Source organism: Protopterus annectens, chromosome 3.part0 (genome assembly GCF_019279795.1).
Source record: "Protopterus annectens isolate FY-2018-M chromosome 3.part0, PAN1.0, whole genome shotgun sequence".
Classification (NCBI taxonomy): Eukaryota; Metazoa; Chordata; order Ceratodontiformes; family Protopteridae; genus Protopterus; species Protopterus annectens.
In genome coordinates, this window is record NC_056731.1 from 1553459130 (window position 1) to 1553479087 (window position 19958).

The following is a 19958-nucleotide window of genomic DNA, read 5'->3' on the forward strand; positions in this document are numbered from 1 at the left end:
AGGGAACCCACACTGAAAAAGATGTGGGAGAAATTAACTTGATTCATAATTTATCTCATAGACCTATTAATAAATTTGAAAGAGAGTTACTTAACAAAGGATTGTCCTTTGTTCCAAGTAGACAAAGCAACATAACTGATACTATTTTAGACTTAAAGTTATTTACAAGGAACTTACAACTTAAAGTTATGTATTCTAAAAACAGTAGTGAGCATTATGGTAGTTTTAAAAAACCCAGCTTGTTTAACCCGAATCTACATTCCACCATAGAGGTATTTAGTAAAGCAGTTGAAAAAGATCTTTATGACATACATCTAGATACTAGTAAAAAACATAGTTGTTTAAGAAATAATTTAAACTTCAAACAACTTAAAGCACTTCGTGATTTGACTGAAGATAGAAATATCACAATAAGGCCGGCTGATAAAGGCGGACCTAGTGTTATCTTTGATAATATTGACTACAATAAGAAAATGTCTGATATGTTATCAGATGGAAAATTTTATAAGATAATTTCCTTTAATGAAATAAAACAAATAGTTTAGAATGTATATAATAATTTAGATGATTTGTATAAAATGGGTGTTATAGACTATCAATTGTATGACTATTTATTGTTGGATGAACCTATAATTCCTTTTATTCAAGGCCTACCCAAAATTCATAAGGATTCCATGAATCCCCCCATGAGACCCATAGTCTCAGGACGTGGATGGGTGACTGAGAATATTTCTTATTTTTTAGAAAAGACTTTGAGGCCTTTTGTTAATAACAATAATAACATATTGAAGGATTCTAAAGAGTTCTTATTAGACTTTTATGAGATGATTAGAGATAAAAGCCATCATGCAGATTTAATATTGGTCACCATGGACGTTAAATCCCTATTTACAAATATTCCTAATGAGAAAGGTATAGAATATGTTAGTGAATACTTAAAAATACATTCAGATTTTACTAACTGTAAAGTTGATTTTATTTGCTCTCTGTTGGAAATTGTACTCGAGAGCAATATTTTTACGTTTAATAATCAGTTTTATATGCAAAAAGATGGCGTAGCTATGGGCACATCTTGTGCCAATAGCTACGCCAATCTAGTTATGGCCTTTTGGGAAGAGAAATATTTGTATCAACTTACTTTATATCAACAGAATGTATTATTTTATAAGCGTTTTGTGGATGATTTATTCTTTCTTTGGAAAGGTAGTTACGATAATCTGGTTTCTTTTGAAGAACAAGTTGATACCTTATGTCCTTTTTTAAATTTCGTTATGACCAGTTCCAATAATATGATATCCTTTTTGGATATCAATATATGGCGAATGAATGACGGGAATTTTAATACAGGTGTCCACCGCAAAGTTTGTCACAGGAACACCTTGCTCCATAGAGAGAGCATGCATCCTTCACATGTGTTTAGGAACGTTTTAAAGGGCCAATGTATTAGAACTTCTAGATTGAATTCCAACATGGATCAATATGATAAGGAAATATCAGCCCTTAGTACTAGGTTTTATGATAGAAAGTACAGGACCTCTGAAATTAGTCAAACTATAAGTTAGGTTACAGAGTTACGCAATGACACTGCTTGCCCTATATTTTCTGAACCAGGCCTTGTTAGATATAGGAATCAGAATACTAATGTCTTGAATAATGAACAAAGCAAATTAAGATTTCCTTTATATTATACACAAGATATACACTCTGTTACCAGTATAATTACAAAATATTGGGACTTATTGAAAATTGAACCAGAAGTTTTTAAATTTTTGGAAGACAAACCACAATTTGCTTTTCGAAATAAGAATAACTTATATAAAATGTTATGTCATCCTAATTTTATAAGAAATGAACCTGAAATGTTTACAGGAACTAATTCTTGCAACAGCTGCAATTATTGTGAATACGTTGATAATAAGAATGTTTTTATACATCCAACCACCCATGAAAGTTTTTATATAACAGCTAATGGATCATGTAATTCTAAAAATGTTGTTTACATTGCCTGTTGCACGAAATGTTCCTCATACTATATAGGCAAAACTAATAGAATGTTAAAAGAACGTATTAGAGAACATTTGTATCAAATACGTATCCAATCTACTGTTAATGCACTTTCAAAACATATAATGCAGACAGACAATACTCATAAATTCAGGTTCACTATACTACAAGTCATTAGTACTAATATTAGAGGTGGAGATATTAACAACTATACAGAATCTGTTGAAACAACTTGGATCATCAGAACCATGGCACATTTATTTCCTGGTTTGAATGATAAAATTCCTTTAAAACCAGTATTGAAAAATAGAAGACATAGATTTAAATAATGTGTTTAGCTTGTCTCATTATAGTGACATTATTTAATATAGAAATATATATAACACCACATTAATACAACATACTTTTCCTACTTTCTATATGTATAGTTCAAAAACTATTTTTTTGTATACAGTATATATAATATATATTTATATACATTTTAACAAGACATATCTTTTATAAGGGTAGATCAGAAATACAGATTATAACTATTTTAAAAGTTTAAATATTGTATGTGTTGCTGTAGTACTATTATTATACGCTTTCCTGACATGTATCTTTAAATTCAGCATAGAATTTGAATGTTAACAGGCAGTTAATCAATTAATCAAGATTTTGCATATCAGTGATTTGCTAAACCAGATATTTTGTTTTTGGTTTGAAAAAGCTGAATAGCGAAAGCGCTTACCAATTTGTATTGTGAATAAAGACGTCAATCTATCAGAAGTCTTCATCGTATTAATTTGGATATATACTGCTTTTCAAATGATTTACAACTGATGTGAACAACAGTTACTGTCCGTAAGGATTTACAGGTCTGAATAGATGGTTTACAGAGACATATTCTGAATAAGTACAGCTTTGGTTTGACCCCACGACAGCCGTGTTTTTTAGAATTCTACATTATTTTTTATGCTGTTTGGGGTCTTTAATCTTTTGTGGTTCATATTATATGTTACATAATCAAATCTGCCATTAATGTCTGGTACAAAGATGGAAGTGGCTGGAAAGTACAAGACCATATTAGTTCATTAAGGAACAGGCAGGGGGTCCACCAACACAGTTATGGTCAAAGCCTGCTATGATGTTTCTACATTACCATCCCTCCAAGTCAGAGAGTTTTTTAAGGATTCTGGGAGAAGGTTTCTGGAACTGATTTACATGATGATGATGATGATGATGATGATGATGCAGATAGAGTTGTGCAAGCATTTAGTGATTATTAGCAACCCACAATGGCAAACTTTTATATGGAAGTTACTTCAACAGTACTTCCTCACATCTTACCACACATCTAGTGTGTTCTTGATAGTGTCCATGTTATACTGGTGACACAGATGCGATGAACTGGAGGTTATGGAACTGATTTACATGATGATGATGATGATGATGATGATGATGCAGATAGAGTTGTGCAAGCATTTAGTGATTATTAGCAACCCACAATGGCAAACTTTTATATGGAAGTTACTTCAACAGTACTTCCTCACATCTTACCACACATCTAGTGTGTTCTTGATAGTGTCCATGTTATACTGGTGACACAGATGCGATGAACTGGAGGTTATGGAACTCATTTTTAGTCACACAGAGGGTTGAGTTATAGTAGAGAAATATAAAGAGGATAACAAAGGATATATGGGGACTGCATTCTGTCTCACAATAGGTTAACGTTCTGTAGAGTTCCCATAGCAGAAATGGACTCTGAAAAGGATCATTCCATACTGTGGCTCCCTTTAGCAACTGAACAGAATTTTGTCACATATTTATGGAACTCTTATAACGTTTGTATGGTAAAGGAATAGTGAAAGGGTGTGCGGAACATCATAACGACAGAATAGCAGGTGAGTGAGGTCAGGGGCCCAGCAGTGAAGACAGCTTTATGATAATTTAAATGTAGGTTAGTGTTGTAATAATCTCATCAGCAGCCCACAGATGTACTGGGTTACAAGACAGAGACTGGGAAAATATAAGAGAAGTTCAATTAATTTAATGGGGAAGGGGAAGGGGGATTGATGGACAGTGAATCAACTAACTATGAGAGATACAAAGTTGACTGATGTGGTTTTTGCATTAAATGATCTGAAATATACAGACACACTATATAATTGATATTAATCTAGATTTATGTTTTGTTTCTAACTCCTCTATTTCCTTTTCCTTGCATTAAGTCTTGTTCTACTTTTATTACATATAAACGGGTTTGCTCATGAAGTGGAATGCTTTCCGGAGGAATGCATAAACAATCAGTTAACATCTTTTATGTTGGTCTACCACATGACTCCAGCATTCTCCCATCCCTAAATATTCTCCCATCACTCTTGCCTGTGTACCTTATGACGTGACCCTTCATTGGGTAAGTCTTCTTATTCCTTGGGAAGTCATCCATTTAGTAACTCAATATTATCTTCAGGGATTGAGGGACTGCATGGAGAGTGATAAGCTCAGAGCCAGAAGTCACTGTACATGTGGCAGGTTGGTCATGGTCCCTAATTGTTGGTGCAGCTAGTGCAAATGACATCAGTGCATTGTCATTCCCCCATTTACGCCACGATAATTTGTGAGGCTACAAGTCTTCCCTGGAATAGGAGAACTAGCCATTAACCACTTCATCTTATCCACCTAAGCCAGCCAAACCAGAGGCCTGAATTCATTCTCAAATTTGGTTTGCCAGTGGCATAAACAGATGTTCTGCCATTGTGCTGTCAAGTACAAGTGATTGATGAAATTTGATGTACTCAGGATCATAGTAAATGTGTGTGCGACATATTCCATTCTTAAACAACGCTCAATATAAAGATGATATCACCAATTTACATAGAGTGTCATAATGGTAAATGGGTGGAATCTAAATGTTGGGAGCAGGAGCAACCCATAACAGTGAAGTAAGGAAGACCCACATTTAGCTACTAGATAATTTATTCAAGTGGTCTTATAAGCCTGAATGGGGACCTTATGCCTCCAGTCCCATATTATCTAGCTGACTCCTCCATCTCTGTTGATATGATGTAATGTAAATGCATACAAAAGAAGATAAAACTAAATCCTGGGTGACAGGTATCAGATTAAATGTAGAGGGATTGACCACATCAGGCTGGATGGGAACTAGGAGAGAGTTAAAATGTGACTTAAAGAGTATTGTAATAGCATAGGAATTTTAAAAAGAGTGTAAACAGGCTAAAGATAATGGGAATAACAGACTTGAGCATCATGTTTAATCCTGAAATGTTGGAATGTTGGAAATGAAAGAAAAGGATGGATGTAATGGATATTGGGATAGAATGACAACAATGAACACAAACATGCAGAAAAGCGGAGAAAAGGTTCAACAGGAGGACAGAAACAGTTGTTAATATGAAGAGCGACATTAGAAAACAGGATAGATAAGTGAGGAAGCAGCTAAAGGGTGACAGTAGAATACAGTTTTAACAGTTCTTTCTAGTAGCACTAGATATAAAGTTTGGATAGAGGCTCGACACTATAAATCAACAACGTATGTAGTACATGTAGAAAATTAATAAAAAAGTCATCATCTAAACAACATAAACATAAACAAAAGAAAGTAGCAGATAAAACCTATAAGTCTGAATGAAGACAAACGGGAGGAAAGGTATCAGAGGTTAATCAGTGGCAGTAACTAACAACTAACATATTGTCCACTTTGTATCTTTTCATCTGTTGGCACTTCTTTATTTGTATTTTACTCATTTGGTGTCTCACCCCTAGCACTGCTCCTTATAAGGACTTTGGACTCAGAGGGACTTCCTGCAGAACAGTGTAACAAACAAATTAATGATAACAACACCTTCAAGTATGCTACATTATGTAAATAGTTAGAGCCTGGTTCACTTGTTTCTCATTAGTTGCTATCACAAAATAAGTAGAATATCACTAATTCACAAATGTTAATCAAGGAATTCAACTATCAGGACTGTGTTTACTGACTAGCTAAGAAGGGAATTATCACATACTCTGGTCTTCATCTTGTTTATACCATAATCTCATCAGAAAAAAAAAAAAACACTGAGCTATATTCAGAAAACTTTCCAAGTAGCTTGGTGCTAACTTACACCAAGCTGCTAGCCTTAAAATGAAGTGCAAATTCCAATGCATAAGGAAGGCTCAAAAATGAGTCATAGACATTTTATTAGGAAGTTCAGCAACATCAGCTAAGTTACATAGTCAGTCAGTGTGGCTCTCCTTCTAAACTGTCATCTGTAACCTGTTTTGGTGATACTCGGAGGGGGGTATGTTGGGGTTTCTAGTTCATTGCATAGGCAGACAGTGTTCCTCAATTAAAATACGAATAGAGATGCTAATGTTACCACTAAAAGTAATTGTATTTGCAAATAACTATATTATTCAGAATATTAAACCACCAAGAAGGAAAAATAGTCCAGGAAACGACTCAGCCAGTATATACAAAGAATTTATTTTATAGTACCAACAATTGATGTTCTCCAGCGCCTCGGCATAAGCCTTTTAACAGAGTATAACAAAACCCATTTCTCATTCCTTTATATAGTAAAAAACTATTCTAATAAAACAATTAAAAAAACTCTTAATTACAGCAGCCATTTCCAATCAAGCTCTCTATTTAACCCCTTAGGGTGTAAAGTGTCAAAATTTAAAATTTGTTACAAGATCCATGCTTGGGTGAATTGTTACCTCAAAATCCTATGGTGTCTTATAGATGTGGAAAAAGTATTAAAGATATGCTAGTTCATGCTTATTTTATTTTTTCTGATGCCAGTCTAACTAAATGTATTTCTGATTATGGTTTTAAAGCATGTGGTCATTGTAGTATATGTAACCAAACAGTAAATTATTTTGACTGTATAAATGGAAAGAAATTTAATGTGAATGGTAATTTTAGTTGTAACACAGAGGGTATTGTATATGTACTAAAATGTGAATGCAATTTATTTTACATAGGTGAATCAAAAAGAAGTTTTCGAGTCAGGTTCTTAGAACATCTGAGAAATATTAAAAATGAAAAGGTAGAAAGCCCTTTAGGCTTTCATTTTAAAAAATATCATAACAGTGATGGTAAGAATTTAACAGGCACAATTTTGGAAAAAGTACATTATGTGAAAGGTATGTGCTTGAAGAATAAACTACAATGGAAAAAAGCACTGTTTATTTTAAAATTTGACACTTTACACCCTAAGGGGTTAAATAGAGAGCTTGATTGGAAATGGCTGCTGTAATTAAGTGTTTTTTAATTGTTTTATTAGAATAGTTTTTTTACTATATAAAGGAATGAGAAATGGGTTTTGTTATACTTTGTTAAAAGGCTTATGCCGAGGTGCTGGAGAACATCAATTGTTGGTACTATAAAATAAATTCTTTGGATATACTGGCTGAGTCATTTCCTGGACTATTTTTCCTTCTTGGTGGTTTAATATACTTTTAACAATGGCCAGTGATCCTTCTTTCCAAACTCCCAGAATTTTTCGTGAGGAACTGGGAGATACTACTCAAAGAACTTTTGAACAAAATATTCTACAGGTGGGAGAACGTTTGCCTGATAGAGGTATGAATTCTACATCTCAACTGGGAGAGTCACAGAAGATTTGGGATAAAGTGCTGTTGGATGGATGTCAAAAATGGACTGTTAATCCATTCTCTACTATAGGACAACATCATACTGCAGCTATGTCAGCTGAATTACAAGGTACTGTTAAAAAACTTGAAAGTTTACTTTTTAAAGAAAATGCAACACATTATAACATTATTAGCTTATAAAGGTATCTGGAGCTGAATATTACTCCAAAGGGCTTAAGACCTTTCAAAAATCCTTCTACGCTCTTTGATGAAAAAAATGTAGAAGATGTACAGTTTGCTAAAAGATGGGCGATGGCAGCAAATCGCTGTACAACAGAATGGGTGGCCATCCTAGTCGAAAGAGATTTGTTAAAACAAAAACTGATTAAAAATGACATTGCAAAGCTGTGCTCTAGTTTATGCACTTCTCTGATGGTCCCTAGATTTGAGGGAGTGTTTAAAGATCTTAATGAGAAAGTACTGAGTAAAACTGAGACTTTGATTGACAGAAAAATACACAAATTGCAGAGAGATCTGAGGGATTATGCAAATGAGACTGCTTTTACCAATAAAAACCATCTGAAAACCATGGGCGGGTTCTCTGGTAAAAGAATGGTAAAGAAAAAACATGGTGTCTCGTTTGCTTCATCTGAAGCAACAGAAGCTTCAGGAGAATGGTCGGATGAAAATGCAGACTTTCCTTCACTTCCTCCAGCTCAAAAAAGTGAATATATGTATGAACATTTTTATAACAGACCCAATACAAGTGGGAGAGGTCGGAAAAGGGGACAAGCAGATACGACGTGGGGCAGGCAACAACAGAATCAACAGGGGAAAAGGAAAAGATGGTATTAACTTTCTTAAAACTAATGGTGTTAATGACAGGTTAGATGAACAGTATGATTTTAATTTAACTGGCAGTTCTTTTTCAGAGACTGAAATAGCAGTATTAAATTGTGGCATTAAGTTTATTCCTATTGTTGTTTCTAATATGCATACATTTAAAATAGATGTTTTTAAGCTAGTAAGAAAGTTACATATTTTGTGCTTTTTTTCAAAGTCAAAAGAAAAAAATGTACAAGTAACTAATTCCTTTGATATGGATGATTCTTTGAATGAGACAACTTCTATGGAATTTTTTTCTTGTGATTCTTTTTTTGAGTATGATGAAACTGAGAATGCTTACTGTCTATTACCGACAGATGGGATTAGCATAAAAAGTAACTATATACCTCCTTTTACTAATGAGGCAGTGAAATGTTTTTCCAGCATAGTGAATTATTCTATGCAGGATATTTTTAAAAAAAAGGAAAAAGTGTCTTATAATCTAACTAAAAATGAATGGGAGGCTTTACTTGAAGATGAGATGTAGAAAAGATATTATATTTAAGCCCTCAGATAAAGGCAATAAGTTAGTTATAATGACAGTAGAACAGTATTATAAGATGTGTATGGATAATTTAAATAATGAGGAAGTATATAGAATTGCTATATGAAAGGAATATGAAACAGCCTTGTCAGCATATAATGAACTAATAAATAGGGGGTATAGACTTGGCTATTTTATCAAAAAAGACATAGAGAGGAAATTTTCCATAGAAAATTGTACTATGGCCAAATTTTACTGTCTTCCTAAACTACATAAAATAGATATAATCCCCCAGGTCGTCCTATAGTGTCTGCTTGCAACTATTTTCTTCATAATATAGGAATTGTGTTGCATGAATTACTTTTACCAAAGGTTGTGCAGTTGTCTTCCTATATTAGAGACACCTTTGACTTTCTGGAGAAAATTAATAAAATTCAGTGGAATGAAAATAGGTACTGGATAGTAGTAGATGTTAAAAATTTGTATACTAATATTACACATGAATTAGGGGTGGAACCTCTTAAATTTCATTTGGGTGAAACTCCACTTACTTATTATACAGTTGATTTAATACTGTTTTGTCTTAAAAATAATTTTTTTGAATTTAATGAAATTCTTTATCAACAAATTAAAGGTACAGCGATGGGAGCAGTTTTCGCTCCAGTATATGCAAATCTATTTATGGGTTATTTTGAAACCAAATTTCTGTATAGAATGTGCTTTTTCAGAAGTCATGTAATAGAATATTATTGTTACATAGATGATTTAATCTTTCTATGTGAAGGGGGTAGTTTAGATGTACATAATTTTATTCATGACCTAGACTGTAATAATTTTGGTATAAAGTTTGATGGAGCTCAGTGGGGAGATAAAGTTACATTTTTGGATGTAAATTTGCATGTTAGAGGTAATAAGGTAGTAACATCAGTACATCATAAATTTGAAGGTGTGAATAATTTCATTAATGGGACTAGTTGCCATCCTCCACACTTAATATCAGCACTTCCCTATAATGAATTATTGCGAATTTCAAGATTAACTAGTGATGAACAACAAAAAGAATTAGAAATTGAGTTGACTTGTCAGAAATTTATCAAAAGAGGTTATAGTGTAGAAAGTGTAGAACAAGCTAAAAATAATTTGAATTTTAATAATCAGATTCATAAACAAGTAAAATATAGGGATAAATCAGATAAAAATGTGTATAATCAACAAGTGGATAAAATGTTTTTTGTTACAACATATGGAACATATACAGAGAAATTAATAGAAATTGTTATGTTTTATTGGACACATTTGTTACAAGATCCATGCTTGGGTGAATTGTTACCTCAAAAACCTATGGTGTCTTATAGATGTGGAAAAAGTATTAAAGATATGCTAGTTTATGCTTATTTTATTTTTTCTGCTGCCAGTCTAACTAAATGTATTTCTGATTATGGTTTTAAAGCATGTGGTCATTGTAGTATATGTAACCACACAGTAAATTCTTTTGATTGTATAAATGGAAAGAAATTTAATGTGAATGGTAATTTTAGTTGTAACACAGAGGGTATTGTATATGTACTCAAATGTGAATGCAATTTATTTTACATAGGTGAATCAAAAAGAAGTTTTTGAGTCGGGTTCTTAGAACATCTGAGAAATATTAAAAATGAAAAGGTAGAAAGCCCTTTAGGCTTTCATTTTAAAAAATATCATAACAGTGATGGTAAGAATTTAACAGGCACAATTTTGGAAAAAGTACATTGTGTGAAAGGTATGTGCTTGAAGAATAAACTACAATGGAAAGAAGCACTGTTTATTTTAAAATTTGACACTTTACACCCTAAGGGGTTAAATAGAGAGCTTGATTGGAAATTGCTGCTGTAATTAAGTGTTTTTTTAATTGTTTTATTAGAATAGTTTTTTACTATATAAAGGAATGAGAAATGGGTTTTGTTATACTCTGTTAAAAGGCTTATGCCGAGGCGCTGGAGAACATCAATTGTTGGTACTATAAAATAAATTCTTTGGATATACTGGCTGAGTCATTTCCTATATTATTCAGAATAATCTCTCTCTATTTCTATACGAGGTTGAGGTGCGACCCTACAGACTGATAACATGAGACAATGATAAGATAGGTGACAAGTTTTTTGTAAGTGGCACACCACTGAACTGCTGTCCAAAAGCAGAATCTCCTTTTCTTAGGACAGAAAAACTTAAACTTTTGAATAAATAAGTAGAGGGTCACAGCCCCACCACTACTAAAAACTTGTCACTTATCACTGCATTTCTGTTCTTGTGTATAATACTGCTATGCAGTGCAATGCTGCAATCAGAAACATAGTAAGGTAAGTTGGCTTGTAAGGACAGAACTTAATCAAGTCTTACTACTGGACATCCAGCAGAGGATTCTTCTGAACTAATGTCCACACAATGGCTACAGTTGCACAGTACACTAACTGAACATGTATGCTAAGTATTGTATGGGTACAGCATACCAAATTGTCAGCACGTACTGCTGACTAGAATGGGTGAATCAACACCAGTTTCATATGTTTTAGGATCTTTGCATAGCTTGTGCTTTGGTCCATCAGCAAAAATAGCTTGTGTTCACGCAGAACCTGTTACTATTGAATTAACTCAGGTTTTATGAAATAACAAGCTTTATTTTCACCTTGTGTTTTGCCATAATGCTCATTTCTGAATTTGTTCACTGTCAAAAATAAGAATCAGCCAGACAGCCTTTGTCAGGGTTGCCACAACACCATAATTTGGCATATATTATAGTGTGGCACTCGGTGAGTGTTGTTGCTTGAGTACATTGCTGGTCAGCATACTTATTACAAGGTATCTGTCAGACCAGGTACAGCAGTAATATCTGCTGAGAGGGAAAAGTTAACAGCTGAAATATTAGGTGGCAGTCTATGTCAGTAACTGAAAGAGTAAAGTTGAATATTATAACCGTATCTCTTGTTCTGCATGTCATTTGAGCTATATTTAGAAGTATAAGCTTATGTCTAAGGAATGCTAAGGCAATGAAGGGCTGGACTACATGGAAATGGCTGGGACTCTTTAGTCATATTGATGCAACTCCATAAATTGAATGGATAAGCACTATAGCTTGAGGTACCATACTCTGCCTCCTAGTTTATAAGGTCGAAGAGTTAACAGGTGGCAGCAATCAGTGAATTAGGTGTCACATTCCTGACTATAATAGTATTGTCAGCAGTCGCCTGAAGTGCAGAGTCAAAGAAAACGTGAGGAAAATATTTTAAACTGAATACATAAAGCAACTTTTTTTGCTTTATTTGTTTTGTCAAAATAATTTTCATACAATTAAACTACTTAATGCAGCACAGAATACCACATTTTCAATAGTACAGTTAAGTAGAATATTGTATTTTGTGTGATTTGCCTTTCAAGTGCTGTGAATTTGAAAAGTACAAGTCAGCCAAAACAACTAGCACTGCATGCTAAATAAGTAAAAGCACAATCAGCTTTGTAGGTGTGAAAGAAACTAAAATGTGACAAGAGGAGGAGTACACTTCACTTAAGGTTGATGACAGCATGATTATCACCTATGATAGGAGTAACATAATAAAGTATCTTAAATTAGACAATAGGTACAAGCCTATGGTGGGAGAGTTAGCTGAAACTGTTTTCAATGAAGCCATTTTCACAAGCCAGGCATACTATTACATCCTCTCCACAGTCCTGTTTTCTGTTGCAAGGATGGTTTTTCAGCCTGTGGAATTTTAATTGTTCTGATGGCTAGTGGGTATTGACCAGTGATTTTGGGTTGAATCTTCCCTGGCCTCATAATATGGTGATCATGAACTGAATGTAATTATTCTAATGAGTCAGAATCTAAATGGTTCCATAATCATATTATCTCACAGAAACATCCATAAATATTTTTGAGTTGATGTTAAACTTTCCTTACTGAGCAAACAGGTAAGGGGCAGTTGATATGAAAGGAAGTGACAGAACAAATGAAGGAGGTTGGTAATTGTAAATATTACTTTATGTGGTTAAAGGGGTTACAGTGTCTAAGCATGTACACAGGGGTTATGGGCTTTGAATCTGTATGGGTCAAAGCTGGAAAGACAAGGATCAAGGGGTACCCTAAGACTCCATGGCAGCAGAAGAAGCAAACATTTCAAGGGTGCAGTACTTGTAGTGTTGTTTAGGGAAGGACCATGTGAGCCCTAGTCAGAAAAGCATGGTTTTATTTTTTAGCATTTTTCAGAAAGTGATTTATTTAGAACCTGTGATCCATGAGCAAAAAAAAACACAGCTAGTTTTCATTCAAACCATGAAACTGTCCAGGTTTGCAGTAATTCATTGAATAGTATATCAATATACTCCACTAGGTTCAAGGTTCTTGATGAGTCATTGTATATAGTACCAGTAAGGATAAACAGTAAGGCCATGCATTCTCCCCCTTAGCTCTCTACCAAAGACATGACATTTGATAATGTAAGTTCCAACACTTTGAAAAAAAGCTGCAATTCAAGCAGTATAACAATAAATTCCAAAATGTGCTGTTATGCTTTCTATGTACCCTAGTTAACAATTGCAAATAAACAAGTATAGACATAAATAATTGATTTTGTAGGGGACAAGCCCACTTAGCCCTTAGTGTAGAGGCTATATCCCCATGTCCCTGTCACTTATATACGTATGTTAACTCTGATATTACCAGGCCTCACAGTAGGGTGGATAACCCAAAGTACTGCACTCTTAATACATATTCCCTATTCAAACCTATTTTTTTTCCATAGTACCAAGGATTTTACTTACTGTTTTTAAATAGCCAGTAGTCTGCTTCCCCCACTCTGTTGTCAGCCACTCAACTCTATCACTAGGTAGACACATGTATCACTGCCTGCTTGTTTCTGAGCTAAAAGGAGGTCATTGTCCCACTGTACTCATCCCTCATTAGACCCATTATAGAGTACAATGCCCCATTTGGTATGTACCTCACAAGACATCTGCAACAGCTGGAAAGGCCACAAAGAAATGCCTCACTAAAAGAATCACAGGCCTAAAGCAGATGCCCTATGCTGACTGTCTAAAAAAACTTCAGCTATACTCTGTGGCATATTGTCTACTCAGAGGTTATCTCTGCTAAACGTACAAGGTTATGTCAATCCCTGAGCTGTTGGACATGCTCCACTTAAAGAAATCTCAATCCCTCAGAGCCACACGCTTCAGGGATCTAAACCTTGTCATCACAATGAACAAAACATGCTGGAGGTATAAGTTCCTGACCCAAAGACTCCCCATACTCTGGAATAGACTGCCCATACATGTCAAGCAGAGCTCCTCCTTGACCCTCTTCCAAAGGAACCTTGATGACTGGATGGGAGATAGGAAATTCACCCCGGGGATCACGTCTGTTGCCCTGCTAGACAGGGGTCCAGGGAAGTAAATATTGTGGGAAGAAATATCCAAGGAATTGTTATGGCTAGGCTTGTATAGTCCCTAGAGCCGATAGCCTAATACCAACCTATGAACCTATGAACCTATGTGTCAATTACAAGCAGCTTAAAATCTCTTTAGCACAGTTTTTGCTCCTAGAATGCTAGAATCACCAGACATCCACCATATTGCTATAGAGAAAATTCTAAATACATCCACAGTTTCTGCCTTAGCTTTGCTGTGTGCTCACTTTTATGAAGTATGCCTTGCTCTGAATAGCAGATCTACCACCCAGCCGACATAGTGCTATGAAGAAATACTTTCCATGTCTTCCATCTCCTTAGTTTTGCTATGTGCTTTATTCAATAATATATGTATCCTGCTCTGAATAGCACATTTAGAAGCCAGGCACAATGTTGTTATGAACACATCCTCAGCTCTTCTACACATTTTTGTTATGCGGTCTATTTTCTGATATATGCCTTGCTCTAAAACTATATTATCATGTTATCACTTATTCATTCTGATTAGTAATTACATATTTTTATGTTGTAGCAAGACAGCATTGATGAAACATAAAATAAGATCCTTCAAGTAAATCTGTGCAGACTTGAGCCTGTGCTAACTCGTTGTTTTCTAGGATTAAAAATACATGGATACCAAAGCATCTCACTGTATTTTATGTCATTTTTCTCATATAATCTCTTAAATACAGTACTAACATAAACGCTGTGCTGTACTTCATTGGTTACAAAACTGCTTATTAAAACATGGTTAGAAGCCACTCTGAGGTTACATGTCTATGCTGGTAACTGAACATAGTTATTTTCCTTTCCTGCAGATGTTAGTGACTGCCAGAAGTGCCCTGAAGATCAATGGCCTAATATTCATCTAAACAACTGCATTCCAAAAGTCACCCAGTTCCTTTCGTATGATGATCCATTGGGAGCAACATTGTCAGCTAGTTCTGGGAGTTTCTCTTTGATCACAACTATTATCCTGTTCATTTTCATTAAATACAGAGACACTCCAATAGTCAAAGCCAACAACCTGGAACTTAGCTACATTCTGCTTGGGGCACTGACACTCTGCTTTCTCTCCTCTGTGATATTCATTGGTCACCCAAATTCTGCAAGCTGTCTGCTCCGTCAAGTTGTGTTTGGTATTGTTTTTTCCATTTGTGTTTCTACTGTACTAGCAAAAACAGCTGTTGTTATTGTGGCTTTCAGGGCCACTAAACCAGGAAGCAAACTGAAAAAGTGGTTGGGACCTCAGCTTCCATTTTCCATTATATTCTGCTGTTCTTTCCTCCAGCTATCTATATGTACAGCATGGCTAATTACAGCCCCTCCTTTCCCAGAACTGAATATAGAATTGGAAAGTGGCAAAATACTAATTCTGTGTAATGAAGCCTCTATGACAGCATTTTGGTGCATGCTGGGATATCTGGGCTTTCTAGCAAGTGTAAGCTTTCTAGTGGCTTTCTTTGCTAGAAATCTACCAGACACCTTTAATGAGGCAAAATATATCACATTCAGCATGCTTATTTTTGTCACTGTTTGGTTGTCTTTCATCCCTGCATATTTGAGCGCAAGAGGAACATATATGGTGGCAGTAGAAATATTTGCCATATTGTCATCTAGTGCTGGAATGCTTGTGTGTATATTTTCTCCAAAATGTTACATCATTGTGTTGAGACCAGAAAGAAACACTAGGGAAAGACTGGTTGGAAAGGCAGAGTAGTATATACTGATAAATTAAAATGTGAGTGGAGCTGATTAAAATATGAAAAAAATACTGAGCCTGTGCCCTGTGGAGGTGGCTTATTCACTTCAGTCACTAAAATTGACATAAAAACATTTATGTTGATTTTTTTTGTAATAAAGATATGTATGTTCACAAATGTGTGTGCTTTTGTATATTGTAATGTTTCATCAGGTTCTAAAATTAAATTATCCAGTTCTGTTCTGATCTCAATGACAACACTAATTATTCTTTATGATCAGTCAGGATTCCATGTATTCAGTATGTTGCTTGTTGGTTGAAACAGTTATTAAATATTATCAGCATTTTTAATTAAATTTATCTCAGAAATCAAGATTCTCTATTTGAGTAATGTAGACTTCATCAGCATTTCATTCACTTTGCAAGGGGAGGGGGTACTGGAAGGTAAGGGGTTGGGTACTCAGACTTTAGAGTGATCCTCCCTTTAGTTAGGTGAAGAAAGAAAGAAGGAAACAGAGCCACAACATTTACAGGACCCCCCCCCCCCTTAAATTCAGAACTTTGGCAGTTTTCCAATAAACGTTGACAAACACAATTATGGGAAATGTGTGAGAAGATTGACAGTTGTAAGGGGTGTTCCTTAGTACAGCTTGGCATTTAATGTATTATACCCCTAGTATTACTGGATAAGAGAAGTGAGAGAAATGAAAGCCTGTCAAGGAAATGAATGAAGGAACTATGCCAGATAAGGACACTTTGGCAAGTGAGGTAACAGCAAGTTAGGCAGTACAAAATGTAAGCAATTTTGTAAGAAGTGACATGGATAATAGGTTGGAATGGCCCAAAAATGGAGACATAAATGCAAGTTTTGGTAGAAGTACTGTGTCTCCAGCTCTCCACCAGTCTTGTTGCATGACTTCCTGAAAGGATCTGTTTTCCTGATGGAGAGTAGTGTGCTGAGGACAGTTGCTGGCCAAAGAGTCTAATGTCTCTGCATGGCATACTAGTGGAGAAGCTCTTCAAGAAAGGCCCAGTGAGTTTACTCCAAATAATGGTTTTGTACATCTATAACATAATAGGTTCATGTAGGTCTTGCAGTTCAGCAGAGTGAAGATATTGCATAAACAGCACAATGACAGGGCTCACAGAGGTCAGCCAGCTCTGATCCATGTATAATACCTGGTCACTATTAAAGCCCTTTCCTTCTATTCAGTCTCCTGTAGATTGTTGAGGGGTGATCTATGCCTGGCTTACAAGACATCCATAAACCACACACTTATGAATCTCCTGCATATTCCTAAGTCTAAATCTTTGCTAGGCTTAGAAAGATCTCCTGGGTCATTAGCTTAGTAACAATCTATGAATCTATTTATCTATCTGTATAGAAGTCCAGTGTGTTAGTTAAGTGATATGGAGCTTGCCTTTGTTTGCACAATATATGGCTCCAGTGAATGGCACATTAGGTGGCTGTCAAAGAGTTGATTTCATATGAATATCATGTGGTTTTGGATCAGAAAAATGGGCAGTAATTACAGATGCTAGGAAAGGATAAGAACAGAATGCACCTACATGATAAGTGGTACAGTAGAAGTAAACAAATAATACTAAAACATTATGTCATGCAACTGGCAGTATAAAAGATATAAAGAATTGCACCCTTTAGGGGTATCTTTAGTTGGCACTATCAAAAAAAATCATGGAGTAATAAAATTACATCATATGAATTATAACACATCTTGCAGGAAGGATGTGGCTGTAATTAGGCTGATTTCTATCCCATTCAACTTTCTGGCTTAAAAATATGTGTGTTTGCACATTTTTCATATTGTGCAGCACCGAGAGGCTACAGTTAAACTATTCCAGGTGCCAGAAAGTCTGCTCTTCAAATTTTCTCTTAGAATTAGCTGGTTTCTCAGTAGTAGCTCTAAAATCTGAACCCCTGTGACTAGCACTTGCTCTAGAACCTGCTGGAAAGCACTAGGAAGCCTGAAACTGATACAAGCACTCAACTCTGCTTGTCAATAAGGAGAAATTAATCATAGCCACTAAACGGCCTTTAATTGCAAAGTACCTTGCAAAGGTAAGGGAAAACAGCTCTTATACTTTACAAAAAAGCACCTAAACAGGCATGTCCAAGGGTCAGCTTCCAGTGATTTCTCCTGTCCACCTGGTGAATCTGGGCATTCTGGGGCAATGTGGCAACGGCCTCATGTACACATACAACTCTCTCCTCCTACCACCCAACACTACAACCTGAGAGAGATGCACTTACATAGCCAAACTGGAAGCAAAGCTCTCTCCAGCCAAGATTGTGCTAGACAGTCAAGAGGAGAAGGTTAACACCTGCACTACACCTCAAGCAACTTATAGCCCTTCAAAACCCACACCATCAACACCCACACATAGCAACACTAAACCCACATATGTGGAGGCATATAACATTAACCTGCCCAAGCAACAAGGACCTCCGAAGCTGAAACGCAAACAAACATCAGTCACAACCAAAGTGACACATAGCTCACAACACCAGTGTGCCACCTAACAACAGGCCCTAAGGCAAGACAATGTACCTAACACTTTAGTCATCAGTGACTCTATAGTCAGGCACACTGATGTCACACTCACCAGGCTAAACAAGGAGAAAATTACAGTCAGCTGCCTGTCGGGTGCCAGGATCTGCCACATAATGCATGCACTCAAGTCACTCCACAACAAGTACAAATACAACTCTGTCATTGTCCATACTGTAGTGAATGACTTCAGACGTACCTCTCTGGACTACCTGAAAAGAGACATGGAAGAGCTCTCAGATCATGTGGCCTAGGCAGGTATGACCCTAGCCCTGAGTAGCATCCTGCCTTTGCCCAGAATGATACCACAGTGTAAGGATAAAATGATTAACTTCAACAATTGGCTAAGCTTCTGGTGTCATTCAAAGGGGATCCAGTATCTGTCTGCCTGGGAAGACATGATTGACAAACCACGATGCTTTGCCAGAGATGGTCTGCACCTGTCACCCCTGGGATTCAGGTTACTGGCTAAAGCTCTTGCCACCCCTATAGTGCCTTTTTTAGGCAAGGTTCAAGGGACAAAACCACCACCATAACAGATACAAGCATGCAAAATCTGAAGGTAATGCTACTCAATGCTAGAAGTCTAAACCTCAAAATACACTCTCTCGAGGCACTCCTAAAAATGGAGAACATCTATATCTGTGCATTAACTGAGACTTGGTTCAAGGATCCAGAGAGCACCCCTGCAATACCAGGCTACAACTCTTACCACACTTTTCGGCCACAGAACCAAGACCGAAACACTAAAGGTGGAGGAGTGTCCATATTCACCAAGGATATTCACACCTCCAGGCTAGTTGCCCAACACAATGCATCTGAAATTCTCCAGGTGCAACTAACACTAGGTAAGATTGCAATCCAAATTGAAGCTTGCTACAGATCCCCCCACCATGCCCCAAGATTCTCACTACACCTTTCTAAACATACTGGAAAATATTAAGATACAACCAAACACCCTAATACTGGGTGATTTCAACTACCCTGCCATTAACTGGGAAACTACTCGGGTACCAACTCCTTTTCCCAAAGGTTCTTGGAATTCATAAATTCCAGTGCCCTGGGTCAACTAATCCATTGTCCCACCAGGGGCTCCAATATCCTAGACCTGGTCATTACCAACGTGGGAGATAGATGCTCCACACCAGTGGTCACCCATTCATTGGTCAGGTCTGACCATAAGCAAATCACCCTTGACATCCACAACCCACCCCCCAGTAAGGAAACCTCCTTAAAAACTTCTCCAAAACCGACTTCATGCTACTGAAGTCAGAAGTGACACACTTCAT

At 36.0% G+C, this 19958-nt stretch overlaps 1 protein-coding gene across 1 annotated transcript in view; it reads left to right on the plus strand.

The window, feature by feature from the left end:
* LOC122797115 (vomeronasal type-2 receptor 26-like) overlaps positions 1-17275 on the plus strand; it is a 206376-nt gene extending 189101 nt beyond the window's left edge. Inside the window, exons 6-7 of the mRNA XM_044065911.1 lie at positions 15216-16082; positions 17199-17275. Of these exons, the coding sequence (XP_043921846.1) occupies positions 15216-16082; positions 17199-17275 (944 nt within the window). The remainder of the gene's footprint in view (positions 1-15215; positions 16083-17198) is intronic.
* Positions 17276-19958: the final 2683 nt, after the last annotated feature.